Source organism: Pelodiscus sinensis, chromosome 29 (assembly GCF_049634645.1).
Source record: "Pelodiscus sinensis isolate JC-2024 chromosome 29, ASM4963464v1, whole genome shotgun sequence".
NCBI lineage: Eukaryota > Metazoa > Chordata > Testudines > Trionychidae > Pelodiscus > Pelodiscus sinensis.
The window spans coordinates 9,665,910-9,687,469 of record NC_134739.1 but is presented as its reverse complement, the minus strand read 5'-3'; the positions used below and the strand labels follow the sequence as shown (position 1 = coordinate 9,687,469).

The following is a 21,560-nucleotide window of genomic DNA, read 5'->3' as shown; positions in this document are numbered from 1 at the left end:
CGACACCGACTTCCGGGAGCAAAGAGAGGCCGGCGCGGTCCGTCAAGAGGGGCCCGCCGCGGGAGGGGCCACCGAGAGGGCGCTTGAGGGGCCAGAAGGGCCAATCTCCCAGGGGGGAGCCTTGGCCAACTTGGGAGGCTGGAACGGGGGGTTGGCCTGGCCAGCTTGGGGGATGGGGGACCCGGACCCTGGCCAGCCCGAGGGTGAGGGGGAGCCCGGGGGAGGGGGTAGAAATACGTGGGGCGGGGAGACCTGGCCCGCTTGGGGGATGGGAATGAGGGCCCCCTGGACCAGCTTGGGGGATGGGAATGGGGGCCCCCTGGACCAGCTTGGGGGATGGGAATGGGGGCCCCCTGGCCAGCTTGGGGGATGGGAATGGGGACCAGCTTGGGGGATGGGAATGGGGGCCCCCTGGACCAGCTTGGGGGATGGGAATGGGGGCCCCCTGGACCAGCTTGGGGGATGGGAATGGGGACCAGCTTGGGGGATGGGAATGGGGGCCCCCTGGACCAGCTTGGGGGATGGGAATGGGCCCCCCCCGGCCAGCTTGGGGGATGGGGGGAGCACTGACCAGCCTGGGGTGATGGGAGGCACCTTGCCCAGCTCGGATGAGCCCAAACTTGGCCAGCCTGAGGGGAGGTGCTGGGGGGGGGGACCCTGCTTGGGAGGCAGCAAGGGAGCCATGATGGTGACTTATAGAGGGCACCTGAGATTGGCACAACATGGAGCGACGATGGGTGCGAAGTGACAGTGGCCATGAGGGCCCCCCGGCAATGCAGCATGATGAGCTCTTGGGGTTTGTTCAGCACCCGGCACAATGCATCCTGATCCCCCAAAGAGCCCGCCTAGGTATGATTGTCACACAGGTGATAATAAATGGCTATGAGAATGTGGTTGTAAATAGTGAACTGCCATGCTAAGGCATCTTTCTGCTAAACCCCTGTCACATGGCACCCAACGGTCACCGTAACCACATCAACAGATAATAGTCATGTAAAAATAATTGGCTTCCTAAACATTTAGCTGTGCCTATGCCTTAGGCCAGTGGTTCTCAACCCACAACCCAATCAGCACATAACTACGGCCCACGTGACATCCCCCTGGGCTGTACAAGTAATATATCTATTATGCAGTTGCAACCCACATAACACGGAGAGAGTTGCACATGCAGCCTACAATGGTAAATAGGTTGAGTCTGTGGTATTTCCTACTTAGGACCTTCGGCAAAAGAGACCTGTGCAGGTGGACTCCTGCTGCCCCACAGAGTCTCATTAACTCCAGTGGGGATCCATGCAGGAGAAGGGATCAGCCCATGCGGGTCTCCTTGCAGGATTGTGTTGGATTGCATGTAGGTTGTGCACTCTCTAGGCCAGGAGATGTGTCTTCACTTGCTTTAGCGGTTGCCTGAAGCTTCTCCAGGTGCTTGATGTATAATTAAAAAACATTAATCATCATAATGTTGCCTTTTAAAAGCCATTTCTTGCTTTCTCTCACACCAATGGCCAGATCTGAGCTAAGGTCATCTCAAATATTCTTAACGCTCGGTGGGGGTTAAACCGTCACTCTGGATTTCAGGATATTTGCAGCCGGAAAGCTTAGCTAGCTTCATAACCATCTGGAATCTCAAAGAAAAGAAGATCAGGCTGGTGGGAGTGGGGGGAACTTTCCCTCCATATTTTCAGACATGCTATGTAGCTCCACTTCCTTGCAGCTCTCCCTGCTGTGGCGAGTGGGGGGAGGGGAAAGGGGGAGCCTGAACCCTTCTGCTAGCCCCAGCTTGCCCCAGGCCCCACAGGCTAACCTAAGTATGGGGAACAAAATACAGGACTATGTAGCACTTTAAAGACTAACAAGATGGTTTATTAGATGATGAGCTTTCGTGGGCCAGACCCACTTCCTCAGATCAAATAGTGGAAGAAAATCGTCACAACCATATATACCAAAGGATACAATTAAAAAAAATGAACACTGGTATATATGGTTGTGATGATTTTCTTCCACTATTTGATCTGAGGAAGTGGGTCTGGCCCACGAAAGCTCATCATCTAATAAACCATCTTGTTAGTCTTTAAAGTGCTGCATAGTCCTGTATTTTGTTTCAGCTACACCAGACTAACACAGCTACATTTCTATCACTAAGTATGGGGGACCATTCTGTCCATAGGACGATTGGGGTGGCTGCTGTGGGCCCCGCTCCCCCCAATGCACAGGGCCCGGGGTGGCCGCATCAAATCGTTCTATGGATGGGATGGCTCTGCACACATCTCTCCTGGGCCACAGGGATGCAGCGCTAGCAGCGAGGAGCTGCTCTAGCCTTGCCGTGCTACTGGTAGCGGCACCGGAACCCCTGTGGGGGGGGGGAGGGTTAAGTTGCCCAGAGATGGCAGACAGTGCCGGGGGATGCATGGGAGAAGAGTGCATAGACTAGCAGCTGGGACCGGGAGACACGTGGGGGGTGTGAATGTGTGGAGACTCCCCCCCGAACCCTGCTAGAGAGGGGTGCCTGCTGACCCACTAGGTGGATTTGAGGACTGGCACTGGCTCCAAGGTAAAATGAGTTTGAGACCCCTGGTTTACAGTTTGGTTCAATGGCTCTCAACACCCCCACTATAAAAATTGTTCCAGCACACTTTGCTTTAAAATAGGTGTGATTCTAGTGGCAATTAGTTGCCTTAAATTTCCTTTTTGTGTGTGTGTGTCATATTTGCACCAGGGCGTGGGAGGACTGGAGGAAGGGGACAGGTTTCAGGAGAGCCCCACTTGAGTGGAACATGAGGGCTTCTGGCCTCCCAGCTGGGGGTCAGGAAGCCACCAGATAAGCACAGAAGAAACATCTCTTTCCTACAGCTCGGCTGGGCAGTTGCATCTTCAATGCGAACAAAACAATTTGCAGGGTCTCCTCCCTGTGAAGTTACAAAGAACATGGGGCCACGGATGAGCCATTGGTGTGAATCTGGAGTTAGATAACAGGTTTGGTTTAAAGTCTCAGACTGGTGGCCCTGTTAGTCAGTATCTTAAAAAATGAGGATTCCTGTGGCACCTTAGAGACTAACAAGTTGATTAGGGCATATGCTTTCGTCAGTAGAACCCACTTCATTAGATGATTGACCCTTTTTCTTTTGCTTCAGAGGGGTAGCTGAGTTAGTCTATACAGGATAAACTTAAAAATCAACAAATGGTCTGGTAGCACTTTAAAGACTAACAAAACATAGATGTATCATGAACTTTCATAGACACAGCCCACTTCTTCAGATGACTGCTGAAGAAGTGGGTTGAGCCCACAAGAGCTCATGATACATCTACATGTTTTGTTAGTCTTTAAAGTGCTACCAGACTATTTGTTGTTTTTTAAGTTTATCCTTTCTTTTTGTTATCCATGTGTGTGTATATATATATATATATATATATATATACACACACACATCCCCGCCTCTGTAAACTCCACTTCAACTCATCTGATGAAGTGCTTTTAACCCACAAAAGTTTATGCCCTAATACATCTGTTTGTCTCTAACGTGCCACAGGACTCCTCGTTGTTTTTGCAGCTCTGGTGTGTTTTTTGCAGGGTACTGAGCCAGCCTGGTCGGCCTCTCCTGAAAAAGCAAGCATTGCACAGCCTGTTTTCTGCAGCTCTAGGTGGTGCTGTCCTGTGGTTAGCAGGCTCTCTCTCCTCTCCTTTGCTCCCTCTTGCTGTCTCCCTGATTGCCCCTTCATTGGTCGGGATGTGAGTCAGTTAAGCCTGCAGTTTTCGGAAGAGGAAAGCAGAGACAGACAGCTGTCCTGAGAAGGTAGGTAGAGGCCTCCCTCCTCAGAGATTTACTGTGCCATCTGGATGGGGGCAAAGAGGGAGATACATGATACATAGATGCTTAGAGGCTCCACACAAGAGCCAGCTGCCTCTGGGAGTCCAGCCTGACAGCTGGGCTCATTAGCATGCCCAGGCTGCAGTGAGGATCAGGGCCTGGACCAGTCTAGCCCTGTGCTGCCCCACTCCCCTGCCTTGCAGCGATTGCAACCCCCCTACTTCCAGCACCTTCGTTGGTTTGTTCCTGAGCCGAAATCTCAAGGAGCATGCATTTGCACAGAAGGGGGGGGGGGGTGTAGAATAGGGGGAATGCAGGATATGCCATCAGTGCTCCCCAGCGTGGATCACAGTGGCTGTGTCTAGACTGGCAAGTTTTTCCGCAAAATCATCTGTCTTGCCAGCTGTCTACACTAGCCATTTGAATTTCCGGAAAAGCACTGACGATCTTCTGTAAGATCGTCAGTGCTTTTCCGGAAATGCTATGCTGCTCCTGTTCGGGCAAAAGTCTTTTTCCGAAAGACTTTTGTGCAAAAGGGCCAGTGTAGTCAGCATAGTATTGTTGTCCGCAAAAAAGCCCCGATCACGAAAATGGCGATCGGGGCTTTTTTGTGGAAAACCGCGTCTTGATTGGCCACGGACGCTTTTCCGCAAAAAGTGCTTTTACGGAAAAGCATCCTGCCAATCTAGACGTGCTTTTCCGAAAATGCTTTTAACGGAAAACTTTTCCCGGAAAATCATGCCAGTGTAGACGTAGCCAGTGTGTGTGTGGAAAGGGGGGCTTATGAGATAGAAAAAACCTAGTGAATCATTTCCTAGCCCAGTGGAAACTGAGCCCCAAAACTATTCATGGAGGCAGGAGAGATTGGTCCCTCTTTGGGAGATGGGGAACGGAAGTACTGCAAGGTGAAGAGACTTGCCCATGGCCACCCAGGGAGCCTGTGGCACAGCTGGGAAGTGAACCCCCATCTCCTTAGTCCAGTGGCAGACCTGCACAGTTGATTTTCCCTCTGCCCCTTACCAGCGCAGGGTTTGGGCTCAGATGTCTCCCAACACCCTTGTCTGGGTGTGAAAACTATTTGCCACCCCCATGCTGTGTACTGGTCTGTGAAATGCAGCTTCCTCTGGGGTGGAGGGTGGCAACCCCACAGCACAACGGTGGGTGGAGGGGGAGTTTGGGCCAGGGGCCCCCAGGAACATCCAGCTTCTTCCCGGAAGTGTTCCGAGGTGTCTTTAATGCTCATGCAGATGGGAGCTCAGCTCTTCAGGGCTTGTCCACATGTCCCCTGGGAGGGAGGAGGGGACCTTCCAGCACTGACCTCACTCAGCAGGGCAACTAGCTGGGATGTGGGGAACTTCCCAATGTGCAGTGCTCTCCCGTGGCACAGCTCGATATCCTTAAGGAGACAGGCCCTCTCCCCGCTGTTCCCAAGGTGTTGCGAATCCACAGGCCTGCACATGCAGCGCCCTCCAATTCCAAGGAAGAACCCCTTCGGTGAGTCAGCCTTGGTGAGGGTCGCAATGCCTTGCAGGGGGTTAGTCCCCTCCACCTCCTGGAACTGATTCCTGTGGTCTCCAGGAGGAACCCCTCCTCGAGTGTGACACCCCTTCTCGGGGACCACGCTCTCGTGTTCAACCGCGGGCTCCTCCACCCCCTGGAACTCCTCTCTGGCCTTCGGCACGCCTGGGTCTTGCTAGTCCCCCTTTGTGCTACTGCGCCCCAGTCACTTGCTGCCGGATGCGCCGTCCACGGGGTGCAGTGCCTCCCACCGCTGCCACCAGTGCCACGGAGGGGTGGGGCGTCACCAGGCCCTGCCCCCCAACCGCAGCCCCTCTGTGACTCTCGGCCAACAGGCAGAACAGAAGGGTTATTAGTCAACAGGGACACAGCACAGAACGAACTTGTCAGCACAGGAACCCGAAGCAGTCGGTACAGTCCCCCTGCCTCCGCAGTCAGCTGAGATTAACCCGCTCCCGGCTCCTGGTCCCGGCCCCCGCAGCCAGGCGGCCATTGTCCTGCTTCCGGGACAAAAGGTGTCACCTGGTCGCACCCCCTCCTGGGCTCAGGTGATGACGAGGCTGCGGCGGCCTCCCTCAATGGAAGTCACACCCCGGATTCCCATCACCATCTAGGTATTGGCGCAGTGCCCAGGGAAACTGAGGCACGTACTCAGGGCTACTATAGGGCAGTAGAACTTACATGCAACATCACAAAGACACTTCCGAGTCACGTCGCCCAGCAGTGCCCCACCCCCCGCTGGCCCAGGGAGGAAGGGACCAGGCTCAGTGCAGGGGGGTTGGGTGAGATGCTCTCTGGCATTCCCCTCCAACCCTGTGTTTCTCGGATTCTCTCTCCCCTGTGGCAGTGCCGAGCACTGGGTGGCCCAGGGAACCGTGCCTCTCTCCAGCCTGTAGCTTCGCCCAGCTGACTCGACTTTGAACCTCCTGCTCTTCCGTCCCCAGAACAGAGACCCCCCGATGGGGAAGAGCTGCAAGGTGGTGGTTTGCGGCCAAGCCTCGGTCGGGAAAACGTCCATCTTGGAGCAGCTTCTCTATGGGAACCATGTGGTCGGTACGTGTGGGGCATGGAGAGGAAGGGGAGCAGCAAGGGGGCCTCCTGCAGCCCTCACCGCTCTTGACAGGTTGCATCGCAAAGGGCTCGGCCGTGGCTTTTCACAAAGACCCGCACCCTGCCAAGAACAGCTCAGCGCCGAGTCCCGCTGTTGACGAGAGACCCTACGATAACAAATCGGCACTGACCCGCCCCCCCTCCCCCATCTGCATCCCAGAGCAAACTCAAGTGGAACCCGGCCAGCCCTCCAGTGCAAACCCCACAATTCAAATAGATTAGTGCAAGTACGCGAGGGAGGCAGACGCAGCCGTGCAGGGAGAGGCAGGGGATGGCGGCAGCCGGTTTGTCCCAGGTGGGGAGAGTAAATAGAATCCGAGGGCTAGAAGAGACCCCAGGAGTCATCAAGTCCAACCCCCTGCTCCAAGCTGGACCAAGCCCAACTCAATCAACCCAGCCAGGGCTTTGTCAAGCCGAGACTTAAAAACCTCTAGGGATGGAGATTCCACCCCCTCCCTAGGGAACCCATCCCAGTGCTTCCCCACCCTCCTAGGGAAAGAGTTTTTCCGACTATCCAACCTAGACCTCCCCCACTGCAACTCGAGACCACTGCTCCTTGTTCTGCCATCTGCCGCTCCTGAGAACAGCCTCTCTCTTTGGAACCCCCCTTCAGGGAATTGAAGGCTACTCTCAAACCCCCCCCCCCCCAACTCTTCTCCTTTGCAGACTAAATAAGCCCAAATCCCTCAGCCTCTCCTCATAAGTTAGGAAACCGTTTGGGACTGTGGCCTTCTAGAGGCAGAGAGCCCCAACAGGGCCGCTGTAAACTGAATGAGCAAGGAGCAGAGTATGAGACAGGTCCAGCTGTTGTTCTGTGGTACCTAGGAGCGCCATTGGGCCAGGCTCTGCCCCAGAGAGCTCACAGCCTGAACAGAGCACACAAAGCTGGGAAAAGAGACAATGAAGGGGGGATAGGATAGAGGTCTATAAACATCATGACCGGTGTGGAGGAAATGAATACGGAAAAGTTGTGTTATGGGAACATGCACACAAAAATTAGGAGTCACCAAATGAAATTAATAGGGAGCAGGTTTCAAACAAACAAAAGGAGATATTTCTTCACACAGTGCACGGGCAACCTGCGGAACTCCTTGCCAGAGGATGCTGTGACTTTAACAGGGTTCAAAAAAGAACCTGATACATTCATGGAGGATGGGTTCATTAATGGCTGTTAGTCAGGATGGGTAGGAATGGTGTCCCTAGCCTCTGTTTGTTAGAGGCTGGAAATGGGTGACAGGAGAGGGATCAGTTGCTGATTCCCTGTTTTGTTCATTCCCTTTGGGGCATCTGGAGTTGGCCACTGTCAGAAGACAGGACACTGGCTAGGTGGACCTTTGCTCTGACCCAGTCTGGCTGTTCTTAAGTTCTTATGTTCTAAAGGCTGGAAGGGGAAACTGAGGCACAGGAAGGTGAAGGGACATGGTCATGGTCGCTCAGCAGATCAGTGGCAGAGGCAGGAATAGGTGGCAGGCATCCTGACTCCCAGCCCAGTGGAACACTGCAGCCCACTGTCCTTGCAGATGCTGTCCGTTACCCACCTCCACCCTCCACACGCCGTCTTCTCCGCAGGTTCTGAGATGATAGAAACCCAGGAGGACATCTACGTGGGCTCGATAGAGACGGACCGAGGGGTGCGCGAGCAGGTGCGTTTCTACGACACCCGGGGCCTGAGGGACGGCTTGGAGCTTCCCAAGCACTGCTTCTCCTGCACGGACGGCTACGTGCTGGTGTACAGCACCGACAGCAAGGAGTCCTTCAAGAGGGTGGAGCTGCTCAAGAAGGAGATCGACAAGTCCAAGGATAAGAAGGAGGTGGGGTATCGCCGCTGGGGCAGGCCTTGTCCCTAGGCACCAGAGAGCACACGGGGTGGGGGATGCGGGGTGAAGCCTCCTCCCCTAGAGCGCACCAGAGACCAAGCTGGTGGGGCATTCCAGGGAGGGATGGAGCCAGCTGCGTGTGTTGGGAGGAGGAAGGGCGGTTGCATTCCCACTCCTTGGATTTCCCCTTCTCGTCAGAGGCCGGCGGTCTCCAACGCTGTCAGTCCAGTTTCGCATTCGAGGTCTCTCCTGCTTTCCCTCTGGGGCCCAATTTTAAAAAACTAAGGAGGAGCCCGGTGGCACCTTGGAGAGGAACAGATTGATTTGGGCACGAGCTTTGTGGGTCAAACCCACTTCCTCAGACGCGCTGGAGTGGAAATCACAGAGGCGGGGATAGATCTGTACTAGCACATCCAAAGAAGGGAGTTACTGATCAAGTGTCGGGCCGGTGTGAACAAGGCCGACTCAGGGCAGGGTGGATGTGGCTCACTGCCAGCCGCTGATATGCTACAGGTTGGACCTCCCTGGTCCGGCACCCTCGGGACCCGACTGGTCCCCAGTGAGGGATTTTGCCAGACGAGGGGAGGTCATTTCTAGCCCGCCTGCTATTGGCCCTACTCTCTGTCCTGTGGCCCCACCAGGCTCCCTGGCTCCCCTGGGCAGCCCAACTGGGCAGCACACTGGACTTGCCGCCCCTCCCCTCTGCCCCCCACGGCTCAGCTGAGCCACGAATCAGTCTCCCCGGGGAACCTACGTGGGTCTCATTTGGGGCTCCCCCCCTCGCACATTGCGTCCGGCTTTCACCCCCTTCATGCGCAGAGCATCGGGACTCTCTGATCCTGGAACATCCATGGTCCTGCAGGACCACGGATGTTGCCGGACCAGAGTCTCAGTTTGTAGAGGTGCAACCTGCAGTGCACACACATCCCCGCCTCTGTCACTTCTGCTCCAGGACGAAGCCTACTCTGCTGAAGTGGGTTTGACCCCCCGAAGCTTGCGCCCACATAAATCCGTTCGTCTCTAAAGTGCCACCGGGCACCTCCTTGTTTTGGCAGATACAAACTAACCCGGCCGCCCCTCTGAGACCCGATTTTTAAATTGGCCAGCAAGGGGCTGAGTTTGCAAGCGCTCAGCAGGCACTTGCGCTCACACCCTGCCGTTTGCACACTGGGGTAAGAAAGCCCGTCAGACCTCCCAGCGGGGGTCGGGGTGGGGCAGCTCCTTGCCACCTCCGTCCAGGCCTGCTTGACTGGAAGGGAGGGGACGCCGGCTGTCCGGGGGCGCTGTAGTGTCGCCTGGGGATAACAGCAGAGGGGTCAGTGCTCTGCTCTGGTTTGGCAAATCCCTGAATCTCCTCCTCAGTCAGACCCATGTAGCCTCTGCCCAGCTCCGGCCACAGGGAAATGGGCAGGATTCTCTGGAGCAATGCTGACCTCATGGGCTGGGGGCGAAGGCCGAGCTGGGGGGGTGCTGGGCGAAGGCTGGGCCAGGGCGGGCGCCGCATGGACTGGGGGATGGGCGGGCGAAGGCCAGGCTGGGAGCCGCATGGGGGGAGGGGATGGAGGCAGGGACGAGGGCCAGTCTGGGATCCGCAAGGGCTGGGGGGTGGGGCGGGGCAAAGGCTGGGCCAGGAGCCACACAGGCTGGGGTGGATGGGCGAAGGCTGGGCCAGGAGTCACACGGGCTGTGGGGGTGGGATGAGGGGGGAAGGCTGGGCTGGGAGCCACCTGGGATGGGGTGGGGGTGAGTGCCAGGCTGGGAGTCTCACAGGCTGGGGGGGTGGGTGGTGAAGGCCGGGGAGGGGGAAATCCGCAGGAGCCGCGACCCCGGGCCTGGCTGGAGCCGGTCCTGAGCTCGTGCTGTTGGCGCGTCTTCGTGCAGGTCACCATTGTGATTCTGGGCAACAAGTGCGACCTGCAGGAGCAGCGGCGCGTGGACCACGAGGCGGCCCAGCAGTGGGCCAAGGGCGAGAAGGTGAAGCTGTGGGAGGTGTCCGTGGCCGACCGGCGGACCCTGATCGAGCCTTTCACCTACCTGGCCAGCAAGATGACGCAGCCGCAGAGCAAGTCGGCCTTCCCGCTGAGCCGCAAGAACAAGGGCAGCGGCTCCATGGACGGCTGAGGGCCTGGCCCCTCTTCCTCCGCCACCGGGCGCATCCAGCCCCGCTCTGGGGCCAGGGCAGTGCGCGAGGCCTGGGAGGTGCTGAGCTCCGGGAGGGGGTGGCGGAGCGTGGCCCCGGGCTGCACCAGGCGGGGGGGCTTGGGCGACTGGTCTGAACTTGGGACCCTGCCCCGAGAGCCCTGGCCTGGTGTCCGCTCCCAAATCGCAGGCTAGACAGAACCCACTTTGCCTTGGCAACGGGAGGCCTGCGGAGGCCTCACCGGCTCCGGCCTCCCTTCGGCCCAGCGTCACCCCTGTCCCGAGCCAGCTTAGTTCCTTCCTCCCGCTTCCCCCGGTGCCGCAGAACGGCCGGGCTGTCTCCCGGAAGGTCCTTCCGCCAGGCTGGCGTAGCTGGAATGTGGGCTCTGAGCTCCCCGGCGGTGGAGCCATTGGGCTCTTGAGCTAGACCTGGGAGCACAGAGTAGCTGGAGCCAGGGGCAGCCCGTGAGCCTAGGCAGAGTAGGTGGTCGCCTAGGGCGCTGCTGGCCTGGGCGTCCGATGAGGGCGTCACGGCCATTGACGGCCGTGCAGGCGGGGGCGCCGATCGCAGAGCCCGGATATAGATTCGTTAGGCTCATTGGAGCCTCGTTAGTACCCTCAGCGATGCCCTGCTCGGCTGCCTCTGGCCGTGTTGTGATCCTGGGCCAAAGGCCAGGCCAGGCCAGGCTGTGGTGTCTGGATTGCACCCCTGCCCCCTCCCCCACTACAGCTGGCGCTGCCGACCCCAGCATGCCAAGCCTGGGGGTGGACCAGCGGCTAGAGGGAGGCAACACACCGGCCGTTTGCATCGCTCCTTAGGCAAACGCAGCTCAGCCTCTGTGCTGAGGAGCAGCTGGCTGGCTCGGTTAGCCTGGGGAGGGGGGGTGGGCTGCAGAGGTGACCTTAGCTCCCTGTTAAAATCGTCAGTTGGCCAAGCCCCGAGGGGGTAGTTTCAGACGTTCCCTGAGCCTCCCCTTGAGACGGGAGGAGGGAGTGTGCATGCTGGGGGCTCGCTGGGGTACCCTGCATTAGCCCAATGCAGCAGGGCAAGCGCTGAGGCTGGGAAGTTGGGTGGTTGTGGTTTCTAAAAACATTCTTGCACGTGTGTCATTTCCTGGTCAGCAAGCGTCATCAATAAAGCGCTCGGCTGCTTTTGGAGTGTGCGTGGGTCCCTGAAACACACCTGGCACTAGCAACCTCCACCCTGGAGGGGGCGCTCTCATGCCCCTTACCACAATAATATAAAGTTGTCGTGGGATAAGAGGGAAGGTCCTTTCATGGATGGATAACTGGTTACAAGGCAGGAAACAGGGTAGGAATAAATGGAAAGTTTTCAGAAAGGAGAGAGGTAACTAGTGGGGTCCCCCAAGGGTCTATACTGGGACCCATTCTATTCAACTTATTTATAAATGACCTAGAGAAAGGGATCGCACGAGATACAGGTGTAACCCGCACACCTATATGTCTACACTGGCAGTTTCTTGTGCAAGAACAGCCGTTCTTATGCAAAAACTTGCCGGCTGTCTACACTGCACGCGCGGTCTTGCGCAAGTAAATTTACAGCACAGCGTTGTAAAACAGGGCTTCTTCCGGAAGAGTTATTCCTCGCCCCATGGGCTACGTCTAGACTGGCATGAATTTCCAAAAATGCTTTTAACAGAAAAGTTTTCCGTTAAAAGCATTTTCGGAAAAGCGCGTCTAGATTGGCAGGATGCTTTTCCGCAAAAGCACTTTTTGCAGAAAAGCGTCCATGGCCAATCTAGACGCGGTATTCCGCAAAAAAGCCCCGATCGCCATTTTCGTGATCGGGGCTTTTTTGCGGAAAACAATACTATGCTGTCTACACTGGCCCTTTCGCGCAAAAGTCTTTCAGAAAAAGACTTTTGCCCAAACGGGAGCAGCATAGTATTTCCGGAAAAGCACTGATGATTTTACAGGAGATCGTCAATGCTATTTCAGAAATTCAAGCGGCCAGTGTAGACAGCTGGCAAGTTTTACCACAAAATCAGATGATTTTGCTGAAAAACTTGCCAGTCTAGACACAGCCATGAGGAATAAGCCCTCTTGTGCAAGAGCTCTTCCAGAAGAAGCCAGCGTAGACGGGCAACGTGAATTTCTTGCGCAAGAAGCCTGTATGGTAAAAATGGCCATCGGCGCTTTCTTGTGCAAGAGAACGTCCACACTGCCATGGATGCTCTTGCACAAATGGCAGTGTGGACACGCTCTTGTGGAAGATTTTTTTGCACAAGAATTCTTCTGCAAAAGTGTTCTTGTGCAAGAAGCCGCCAGTGTAGACGTAGCCTTAGTGTGGTTCACTGGCCCATGGAGTGGCACTTACAGCAGTGGTCTCCAACCTTTTGAAGCACGAGAGCACAGTTTGAATTTAAGTGCACTCCAGGATCTACTTCAAGCCCGAACACTCCTTCCTGCCCCTTCGCCGAGGCCCTACCCTGCTCACTCTGTCCTCCCTTCCTTTGATCAGGCTGGGGGGCAGAGGTGTGGGGGAAGAGGGCATACAGTCTGTACTCTGGCCCTGCACCTCTCCCAAAAGCAGCCAGCAAACTCTCTCCATCCCTGCCCCCCTCTCTGCTCTGTGGTGATGGTGTGGTACAGGGTGGACGGGAAGGACACCCTGACATCAGCATCCCCTCCTCTGCTTCCTGTGCCCTGCACAGCAAGCAAGAGGCTCTTGGGAGGGGGGGGCTCCAAGGCAGAGGGCAGGCACAGCACGGCAGTGCTGAGGGGCAGATGAAATGCCGGCACTTGACAGCCTCCAGGCCAAACCAGTCAGGATCACCTGTCAAAGGCACCAGGCTCTACCAGTCGCTCCCAATCTAGTGGTTGGTGACCATTGACTTGCAGCGCGAGCTAAGAACAAGGGAGCTCTATAGCCTAAGCGGGGAGCCAGCTGGCGTCATAGCTGAAGTGGTAGAGGTGTCTATACGCCAGAAGGCCCAGGTTCAAATCTGCCTCATGGTGCTTATACAGGCAAGGCTGTTTCCCTGTTAGGGCCTTCTACAGTAATAACTCAGGTATGGGCCCCAGCCCCCTGGGATGTCTTGCTCCCGCCAGGCAAGGTGCAAACAGGAGGGGAAATTGAGGCTCCTATTGAATGCCTGCATCCCCTGGCAGTCTTTGTTTCTTTGCCTCGTTTAGCAAGAGCCACACTACAGCTCCCCCGGCCTCATGGAGGGCAGCAAAGCAGCACTAGCCCCCGCTACTGGTACAGGATGCCTGGGGGGGGCAGGGCACACTGCTTTGGGGCTGCCAGCCTGCAGGCTTGCCTTCCTGGGATGCCAGCACCCCAGGGCTCATGGACTGGTATCTCTGGGTCCTGCAGATGCCAGCCCACGCTTTGGCTGGGACGGTGGCTGGGTTTTCACTGGCTGTAGGGCAAAGCAGCCGTTAGCTGTCCCTCAGGGGAGTGTATGCCTGTCCCTCTCTCGCGTCTCCCCCCCCCCCCCCCCACTTCCCGGGCTCCCGGTGCCCCAAATAAAGCCAGAGCAAAAGTCCAGGTGCATTGCTATAGGTTCCTTTTATTTACTGAGTAACACAAGAGAGCCATGAGAGTCGATTATCAAAATATCCCCTCCCCCCCAACAGTTATAGTACATCAAAAATATACACTGAACAGTACGGGGGGAAGTCGAGGGGGTTACTGGCCAAGTCCCTAGAGGCTGCTTATTTTGTTCGCGTTGTATTCGTGACACTCACACATGGTTCACATCACGCCAAGGGTATTTACAGAGGGGCACATGTCAGCGCGTGCTAGGGCCAGGGCCCTACTACCTACCACAGCGTATGCGGCGTCAGAGGCAGGCACGGCGCCGGCGAGCAAGGAGCGCGCAGTGTGCCCTGAAGCAGGGTTACAGCGTCTTGGTATCGGAAGGAATGGCTTTCAAGGCGATAAAGTGCCGCGTGGGCTAGTCTAGCATGGCTCCGCCGCTGGGCTGATGTCGGTTTGACGCGGGCGCTGGGGAAGAGCCCAGTGTTGGCTTTGTGACCTAGCTCAACCTGAGGGCTGGGGGGGGGGAGGAAACACCTCTCGGGGAGGTGGTGGGGTGGGGGGAGGTGGACCATGGCTACAGCTTTGTGCTTCCTGAAGTTCTAAAACTACCACTGCACGAGAGACAGACGGCGTTGCAGCCCTGTGGCGAGAACGGAGCAGGGGGCGGGGGGGAGGCGCAAACCAGAGGCAGATGGCGGGGCTGGCTGTGTGGAGCTGGCTCCAGGGACGCCCCTAGGCTGCCGGGGGGCTGATAGCCCCATCTAGTTTGGTGCAGGGACAGTTTGCCCAGCGGCAGCTCCCACTACCTGCCCCCCCCCCCCATGGGATGTATGAAAGTGGTGGGGGAGGGGTTTATCCCCCACCAGGGCTCCATTCCTTGTGGACGCCAAGAGACGGCGTTGCTCTCCCTGCGGAGCTCTTCCTCTCCAGCTGGCTAGTGCTGGGGTTATTGCAAAGCTCCGCAGGTCACATTTAAACCCAAATCTTGGACAAAAATTGGCATCAACATGGCCCCCACCCCTGGCAGCCCCCCAACTCCTTTGCCCAGGGGCTGAACCTCCCTGTGCTCCACCCCAGGCCTAATTCTTTGGTTTACCTCCGTGCAGGCCAGTCTGTTCCTGCCCCAGCTCCATGCATCGCCAGCAGGAGGGGGCATGCCGTGCTAAATACGGCATGTGCCAGAGTGTCCATAGCTCCGTGGAGCATTTAGCACAGCCCCCACTAGCAGGATAACAACCCACTACTACTGCTAGCTGCGGGGGCAGGGATGCCACGGTGGTGCCGACGGCCCCCGGTCAAACACCACTGGTGACCACACCAAGCGGGGAGGGACCGTCGGCACTAAGAGCACAGGGCTCTCCAGCTGAGAGCTGTCACAGACCCGTCCCCTCTGTGGACTGGGGACATGTAACACGCAGACCCGTATTGCCCAAAGCATCCAGAGACAGCCCGTGGGCTCTGGGAAGTGACTGTCTCACAGCCCCACGGGGGTTGGAAACCGCATTCAATTCCCCCTCCGGTGGTTGGGTAGGACGGCAGGTGCGGTACGAATTCCGTCTGAACTGGTTGGTGGGCTCAAGTGAAGGCATGGGACGGGTGTGCGTGGGGATTGCGAGCTGCCCAAGCCGGAGGGCAGCCGCCCCTGGAGGAACGGAGAGCTCCAGAGCCGAGAGGACTCCCTGGGGAAGCGTGTGCACGGTGCAGAGCGGCACGGTTCAGTTTCTGCTCCCAACAACAGTCCTCACTGAACACAGCGTGCACCACCGCCAGACACGGCCAGGTAACCACGACAACAGGGCCTACTCCTTTTGGATTTGCATAGATCGGGAACGGGTGGTCACTCCGGCACAAGTGCCGGGTGGGTTGCAACCTTCCTGCATATTTCTATTTACAGTGGGCGCCAGGGAGCCGGTAGCGCCTCGGTAACAGTGTTCAGTTGGGGTCTTTTAACACAGTGAAAATCAAAACCAGGTAAGGCCCAGTAAGCCCCACGTTCTGCAAGCTGCACTCAGAGCATTAGAGGGACAGTGCCAAGGGCTTGTTAAACAAACCTGCTTTTATTCCAGGCTGGCGAGCTAACAGGGAACCTCCCGGCTTTGGCGGTTCAGCCAGGAATTCCTCGGTTTCTGAGGGGCTGTGTGACTGGGTGTTATCTGCTGGCCTGATAACAGCAGAAATACGTTGGTTGTCCTTCTGTCGTGCCTTTCCTTGGAGAGCTGCGAAGGGCTTTATGGACGTTCACTCAGCCTCCCGGCGAGGTAGGGACAGAGCTATCCCCTGCTTCATGGGGGGAAACTGAGGCACTCAGAGGTGAAGCACCGTGGCTCAAGGGAGTCAGTGGCAGAGTCGGGAATAGACTTCACCGAGAAGGGCTGTTCGCTAACCAGTCGACTCCATGAACTGGGAATGGCTTGGCTCCCTAAGACAGGAGCATACCCCTTTTCCAGGTCTGTCGTCTAACCACTAGACTGGTGGTTTTCAGCTGGTGCTCTGCTGACCCCCACGGGTCCTCAGACTATGCCTGATTCTCCAAGGGGCCCACTCTAGAAAACCACCACTGTAGACAACAGTGTCCCCCGCCCCACTGCACTTCCAATGTTGGACAAGGTGCTTTCTGAAGTGGGCAGGACAGAGCCCCAGGGTTCCCGGTCTGTGTGACAGGACGACACTGCCCCACGTTGCTGGTGTCTGGGTTTGTTCCTTTCTCTGGATTTCCTGCTGCTGAAATGCAGGCGAGAGAAGCTAGAGCTCAACTCTCCCTGCGTCCTCAGATCCAGGGAACAGCACGACACTCTTCCCCACACTGCTGTGCCCACGTCACATGCGTGGGCCCTCCCTGCTACAGGTAGGAAACGGGGCTGCTTTTTGTGCTGGGGATGTTTCGCCCTGTGACCCCCCGTCCCCCCAGACTCCTTCCACTTGGGCCACCTATGATCTGGAGGTTTCTACGAGCCTGGGCTGGCTCTGACCCAGGTAGCTGGAGAGAAAGGCCCCCCTTTTCCAGACTCAGCCAGGCTGCTTCCCCAGTTTGGTTTAAATTATTCACTGGAAGGGGACGAATGAAAAACTCACTGGTTGAAGGCAGGCCATGGGCGTCAGTGGGTCTGGAGGATCCTGGCACTGTCCCTTTAACTTTGAATCCAATCAAACTGGGCGTGCAGCTGAGTTTTTGGAGAGCTATTCAGCAGGTGGGTGAAACCCACTGGGGCACTGGGTGTGGGTAAGGGGCAAGCCAGGGCTGGCAGAGCAGTCAGCTGGGGAATCTCCTACCTCCTAGTGGGAACCCGCCGGGAGTGAAAGAAAAACCTCGATTAACAGTTACACAATATCATTGGCCTTGGATCGGAACAGAGCCCTGTCCACAGGGCTGCCCCTGGCTGCATAGCTCGCCTGGGTCTTAGCCGCACCCGGGACAGACGGAGGCTCTAGTAGGGCGCAAAGACGATGGGGCCTGGCGTGGCACGGACGTGGCCTGGCGGGGTTCGGAAGAGCGCTGGTCCAAGGAGCGGGGCCTGGAAGAGGGCGGTGGCGGTAGCTGGTCGGAGGGTGAGTGGGCCGGGGATGGCACACATGGCGGCTGTGGTGAGGGGGCTCGGGAGGAAGCGGGCGGCCAACGTTTTGGTGAGGTGCTTCTGCAAAGCCAGCTTGGACTGGAGAGAGAGAGAGAGAGAGAGAGAGAGAGAGACAAAGCGCGTGAACCACCTGGCTGCTAACAGGGGGAGATCCTGGCATCGCCAGCTCTGTGGGGGCATAGAGCAGCCAGCATGGGGCTCGGGGTTAGTTTGACAACAGGTAAGCGGGCTTGCCGCTTCCATTTCAGGGGCCGTACACAGTCCAGATTGCCGTGAGGTGGTGAAGGCCAGGACTTTAACGGGGTTCAAACAAGAGCTAGATAAATGCATGGAGGACAGGTCCATAATGGCCATTAGCCAGGCTGGGCAGGGATGGAGGGCCTAGCCTGTTTGTCAGAAGCTGGGAATGGGCGACAGGGGGGTGGATCACTTGATGGTTCCCTGCTTTGTTTCCTCCCTCTGGGGGCACCTGGCATTGGCCAGTCGGCAGACAGGAGACTGGGCTGGATGGGCCTTTGGTCTGACCCAGTCTGGCCGTTCTTACCTGCTTATGAAGCTGGCACATGTGCAGAGAGGTGGGCAGGCCATAGCAGGAGGCCTTTCTCACAGACCTACTCTCTCCACCTTGGCAGAAATCTCTGGGCGAGGCTGTCGGCCTGGGCTACAGTGGAGGTCAGACGACTGAGGACTCTAATTGTTCCCTCTGACCTTAAAAACCTATTGGTCTAGGTAGCTGTTTTGCTTTAATACTGAGCTGGAAATCCACCGGTTCAAGGAGCTGCCAGCATCAGGTTTGTTCCTGAAAAGACTCAACACCTGGTAGCAGGATACCCTCAAAAGCTCATTCCTCCTGTCTCTCTGCACACAAAGGATATGGCAGATGGGGGAGACAAGGAAACGCTGCAGGGCGCTTTGCACCTTGGGCAGGGCCGGATTAAGACCTTTAGAGGCCCTAGGCACTGAAAAGATAATGGTGTCCCCCCCCATATGTAATTCAAAATAAACACAATACTATACCGTACCATCTTTTTTTTTTTGGTGCCCCTGCTTTGCTGGTGCCCTAAGCACGTGCTTAGTCTGCCTATTGGGTAACCCAGCCCTGACCGTGGGAAGATGCTGGGAATTCATCCCGGACCTCAGTGACATCCGGGGTGCAGTGTCTCAGTCCTTTGTTTCCAGCCGGGAGGGGGGGAAGGGCGTGGAATGGCTCCTCCCCCCAGTCTGGTCCCATCTGCCCAGCAGAACCAACCCTCTTCTGAAGCCTTTTGACAAGAACTGATCTTGTAGTGGCTCAGAGGAAAGACAGGTCAGGACTGGTCCTAAACAGCTGGCAGGGGGAGGGGCCTCGAGAACGGTTCAGTACAACAGCATAAGCTCAGCTGTGTTAGAGCACCGCGCAGATGAGGCCAGGGACCCATGGGCTAAACCTACCTGAGAAATAACCGGCAAAGCCTCTCCACCAGGCTCAGACCCAAAGCTTACACCAGCCCGTTCCCAGCCATCAGAAACCCCATGCAGAAAATCCCCTGGCAGCCTCTGTTCAAGTCCCAATTGGGAAACAATTCTGGGAAGCTTTGAACAGAACCCGCACGCTGGCCTGCCTCAGGGGTGGGTCAGCTCAGTCTCCCCCTCGGGACAGCAAGCAGGAAACGAGGCCCAGAATTACGGCTGGTTATCGCTCGGGGATGGGATTAGCTGCTGCCGCACTGCAGAACAGACTCATATCCCTGCGAAGGAGCCCTGGAACTTGGCATCAGCCGAACAACAACACTGCCATCCCAAGCCTCTAAAAACCATGAGTCAGCTCCTCTGGAAAGCAGGGGATTTGGGTCAAAATCATCCTCTTTTAGAACTAAAAAAAGCTGACTAGTTCTTTCCTTTTGGGCGTCAGAGACGGGAAGGGTTTCCTTTCCAAGTCTCCCTCCCCATGGATGGGAGTTAGAAACCCCCTCTTTTGTTCAACGAAAGCCAAGACTCGGACATAATCACAGGATTCCTGGAGCTGAAGCTTTGAAAACGATACCCCCCCCCCACACGCCACAGGCCTCACGGCAAAACCCCACGAGCTAACACACCATGAGTGATGTTTCAGACAGGTGCGGCGGCCGGAGGGTTTTCGGGAGACAGATACCTTTAGAATACTCACTGCGAGGACAGCGTTCTTCTGGAGCTTGTTGTACGGGCTGTATTTTGGTTTGGGTGGCTTCCCGGCAAGTCTGTCTTTGTGCCTCCTGCTGCTCATATGCTGCAGGTGGAAACCACAGAGTCACGCACAGGTACCTCACGTGGGCAGTGAACAAACCCAGCGCATGCAAAGCCGCCCCGCGACGCCACGCTCCCTGCCTGGGAACTCAGCTCTTGGCAACTGCCAAATGCGTCTTTTGCGTCAGTCTCTGGGATTTGCACAAATCTATAATGCACATCCCTGCTTGATCATCTGCAGGAAGTGGCCCTGTGGAGCTAGTTGCATCAGTCTCTCCTGGCTGAGCTACACAACCAAGTCTCCTAGCTTGAAGTCAATAGCAAATATTTATGCAAATAAATCTCAGGGCATGGTCTAATCTCTTAGGGCTCATCTAGATGATGTGGAAGATTCGAAAGAGGATATGCAAATTCTGCGGGAATTTGCATATCTTCTTCCGATCTCACTTTCCAAGTGAAAGTAATCAAGACGTGTTTTTTTCGACAACTCACCCCCCTTTTTCGAAAAGCTGCGTAAACCTCATTTTTTGAGGAAAAGCGGCTTTTCGAAAAAGGAGAGGGGGGGTTGTTGAAAAAAAGTGTCTTGATTACTTTCACTTCTGAAAGCTCTGCTTTCGAAAGTGAGATCGGAAGAAGAGATGCAAATTCCCGCCGAATTTGCATATCCTCTTTCGAATCTTCAGCATAGTCTAGATGAGCCCTAAGAGATTCTTCTGTGTAGTCTAGATGAGCTCTTATAACAGCGTTTCTTACACTTTTTAAGACTGAGGAACACCAAACAATAATTTTTTTTAATGGGGAACAGCAACGATTTTTTGTTGAGCAAAAAAAAAAAAAAAGGTCGGGGGAAAGCTACTGAGGAAAAAAATTGCCTTTTAAGGGCAGCCATTTTGAGTTCTGTTGTTCTCTGCGGCACACCTCCGACTGCCTCATGGCACACCGGTGTGCCACAGAACACAGTTTAAGAAACACTGCCTTATAGGCAGAGAGACTAGCATGAGACATTCATGTTATGTGGAATAATTCTGCTCCCAGGATAACTTTTCTTAATACCTTGGGCTCTGGTTTATCCACCCTGCAGCTTTTTTCCAAACAAGTCGCTACTGAATATATGTGAATTGATTTCCCTGGAGCTGTGCTGGGCATCCATTTCACTCCATCCTCTGATCCACACATCTATCCATCTCCTAATCCCCCGCCACCCATCCTGCCACACCAGGGTCAAGCAACTCTGCAAACCTCATGAAAACAATAAAGATCCTTCTCTCTTCCTGGAGGGTAGGCGTGTCGGGGCTCAGGCAAAGAAATTTGTAGCCCCCACTGCTCCACAGAACTGTGCTTTGCAAGGGGCCGTCTGCAGTGGGGTGTTTCTGGGGGATCTGGGGGTTGCGTGGATCATTCTGCCAAGGGACCCCGAAGAGTGTTGGGGTGCTGGGATTGGCCCCTGCCCACTGAGGGGAGGGGCCAAGGGAAAGCCCTCCCTGTACACTGGGAGAGCTGGAGGCCTCACCTGTTTGAGCTGGGTCTCGGAGTTGACGTAGATCGCGCACACTTGGCAATGGAACGCCTTGTTCTGCAGGTTGATGCTGCCCTTGTTGCCAATCCGTTTGGACTTGTGCCCCGCCCTGGGGATGGCCTTGCCCCGGCCCCGCCGCATCTGGGTGGTCTGACCCTCCAGCATGGACTTGTGCTTGGCTCCTGCCCGGCAGAGGGAAAACAACAGACCCTCAGCCAAGGGATCGCGTGGCCCACACTGGGGGCAAGACAGTGTTGATTACTGGGGGAGCGTCCAGTGCTCTGGAGGAGGCTGTTTGCCATGTTGCTCACTTAACGACTCCCCCTCCCTGTATGGACCGAGGCGCACAGACCCCTGCAACCTGTGCTAAAGGAC

The 21,560-nt window shown here is 56.2% G+C and overlaps 2 protein-coding genes across 11 annotated transcripts in view; one reads left to right on the top strand and one right to left on the bottom strand.

Annotated features, from left to right (window-relative positions):
* The first annotated feature begins 3,644 nt into the window (after positions 1–3,644).
* On the top strand, positions 3,645–11,539 carry NKIRAS2 (NFKB inhibitor interacting Ras like 2). 3 transcript variants are annotated; one of them, XM_006130940.4, is made up of 4 exons: positions 3,645–3,788; positions 6,169–6,374; positions 8,001–8,242; positions 10,130–11,539. In XM_006130940.4, exons 2-4 carry the CDS (start codon positions 6,281–6,283, stop codon positions 10,367–10,369), a joined length of 576 nt encoding a protein of 191 aa, XP_006131002.1. In that variant the 5' UTR covers positions 3,645–3,788; positions 6,169–6,280; the 3' UTR covers positions 10,370–11,539. The 3 variants fall into 3 exon arrangements, with proteins under 3 accessions (XP_006131002.1, XP_075767726.1, XP_075767727.1); XM_075911611.1 differs by having other exon boundaries at positions 3,653–3,788; positions 6,266–6,374; XM_075911612.1 differs by having other exon boundaries at positions 3,731–3,788; positions 6,266–6,374; positions 7,952–8,242.
* A 2,364-nt stretch (positions 11,540–13,903) lies between these two features.
* Positions 13,904–21,560, bottom strand: part of LOC102463920 (zinc finger protein 385C) — a 222,628-nt gene continuing 214,971 nt past the window's right edge. For 7 of the 8 annotated variants that reach the window (XM_075911606.1, XM_006130935.4, XM_025188595.2 and 4 more), the window contains 3 exons: positions 21,180–21,367; positions 19,599–19,712; positions 13,904–17,545 (listed from right to left, as the gene is read on the bottom strand). In XM_075911606.1, coding sequence (XP_075767721.1) covers positions 17,321–17,545; positions 19,599–19,712; positions 21,180–21,367 — 527 coding nt within the window. In that variant the 3' untranslated portion in view covers positions 13,904–17,320. The remainder of the gene's footprint in view (positions 17,546–19,598; positions 19,713–21,179; positions 21,368–21,560) is intronic. The other variant, XM_075911605.1, reaches the window with a different exon arrangement.

What these genes read in the sequence shown, in the direction of transcription:
- NKIRAS2 (XM_006130940.4), top strand. Translation starts at nt 6,281, where the DNA reads ATGGGGAAGAGCTGCAAGGTGGTGGTTTGCGGCCAAGCCTCGGTCGGG. An exon ending in CTATGGGAACCATGTGGTCG is followed by an intron (nt 6,375 to 8,000) that starts GTACGTGTGGGG and finishes TCTTCTCCGCAG; the next exon opens with GTTCTGAGATGATAGAAACC. An exon ending in AGTCCAAGGATAAGAAGGAG is followed by an intron (nt 8,243 to 10,129) that starts GTGGGGTATCGC and finishes GTCTTCGTGCAG; the next exon opens with GTCACCATTGTGATTCTGGG.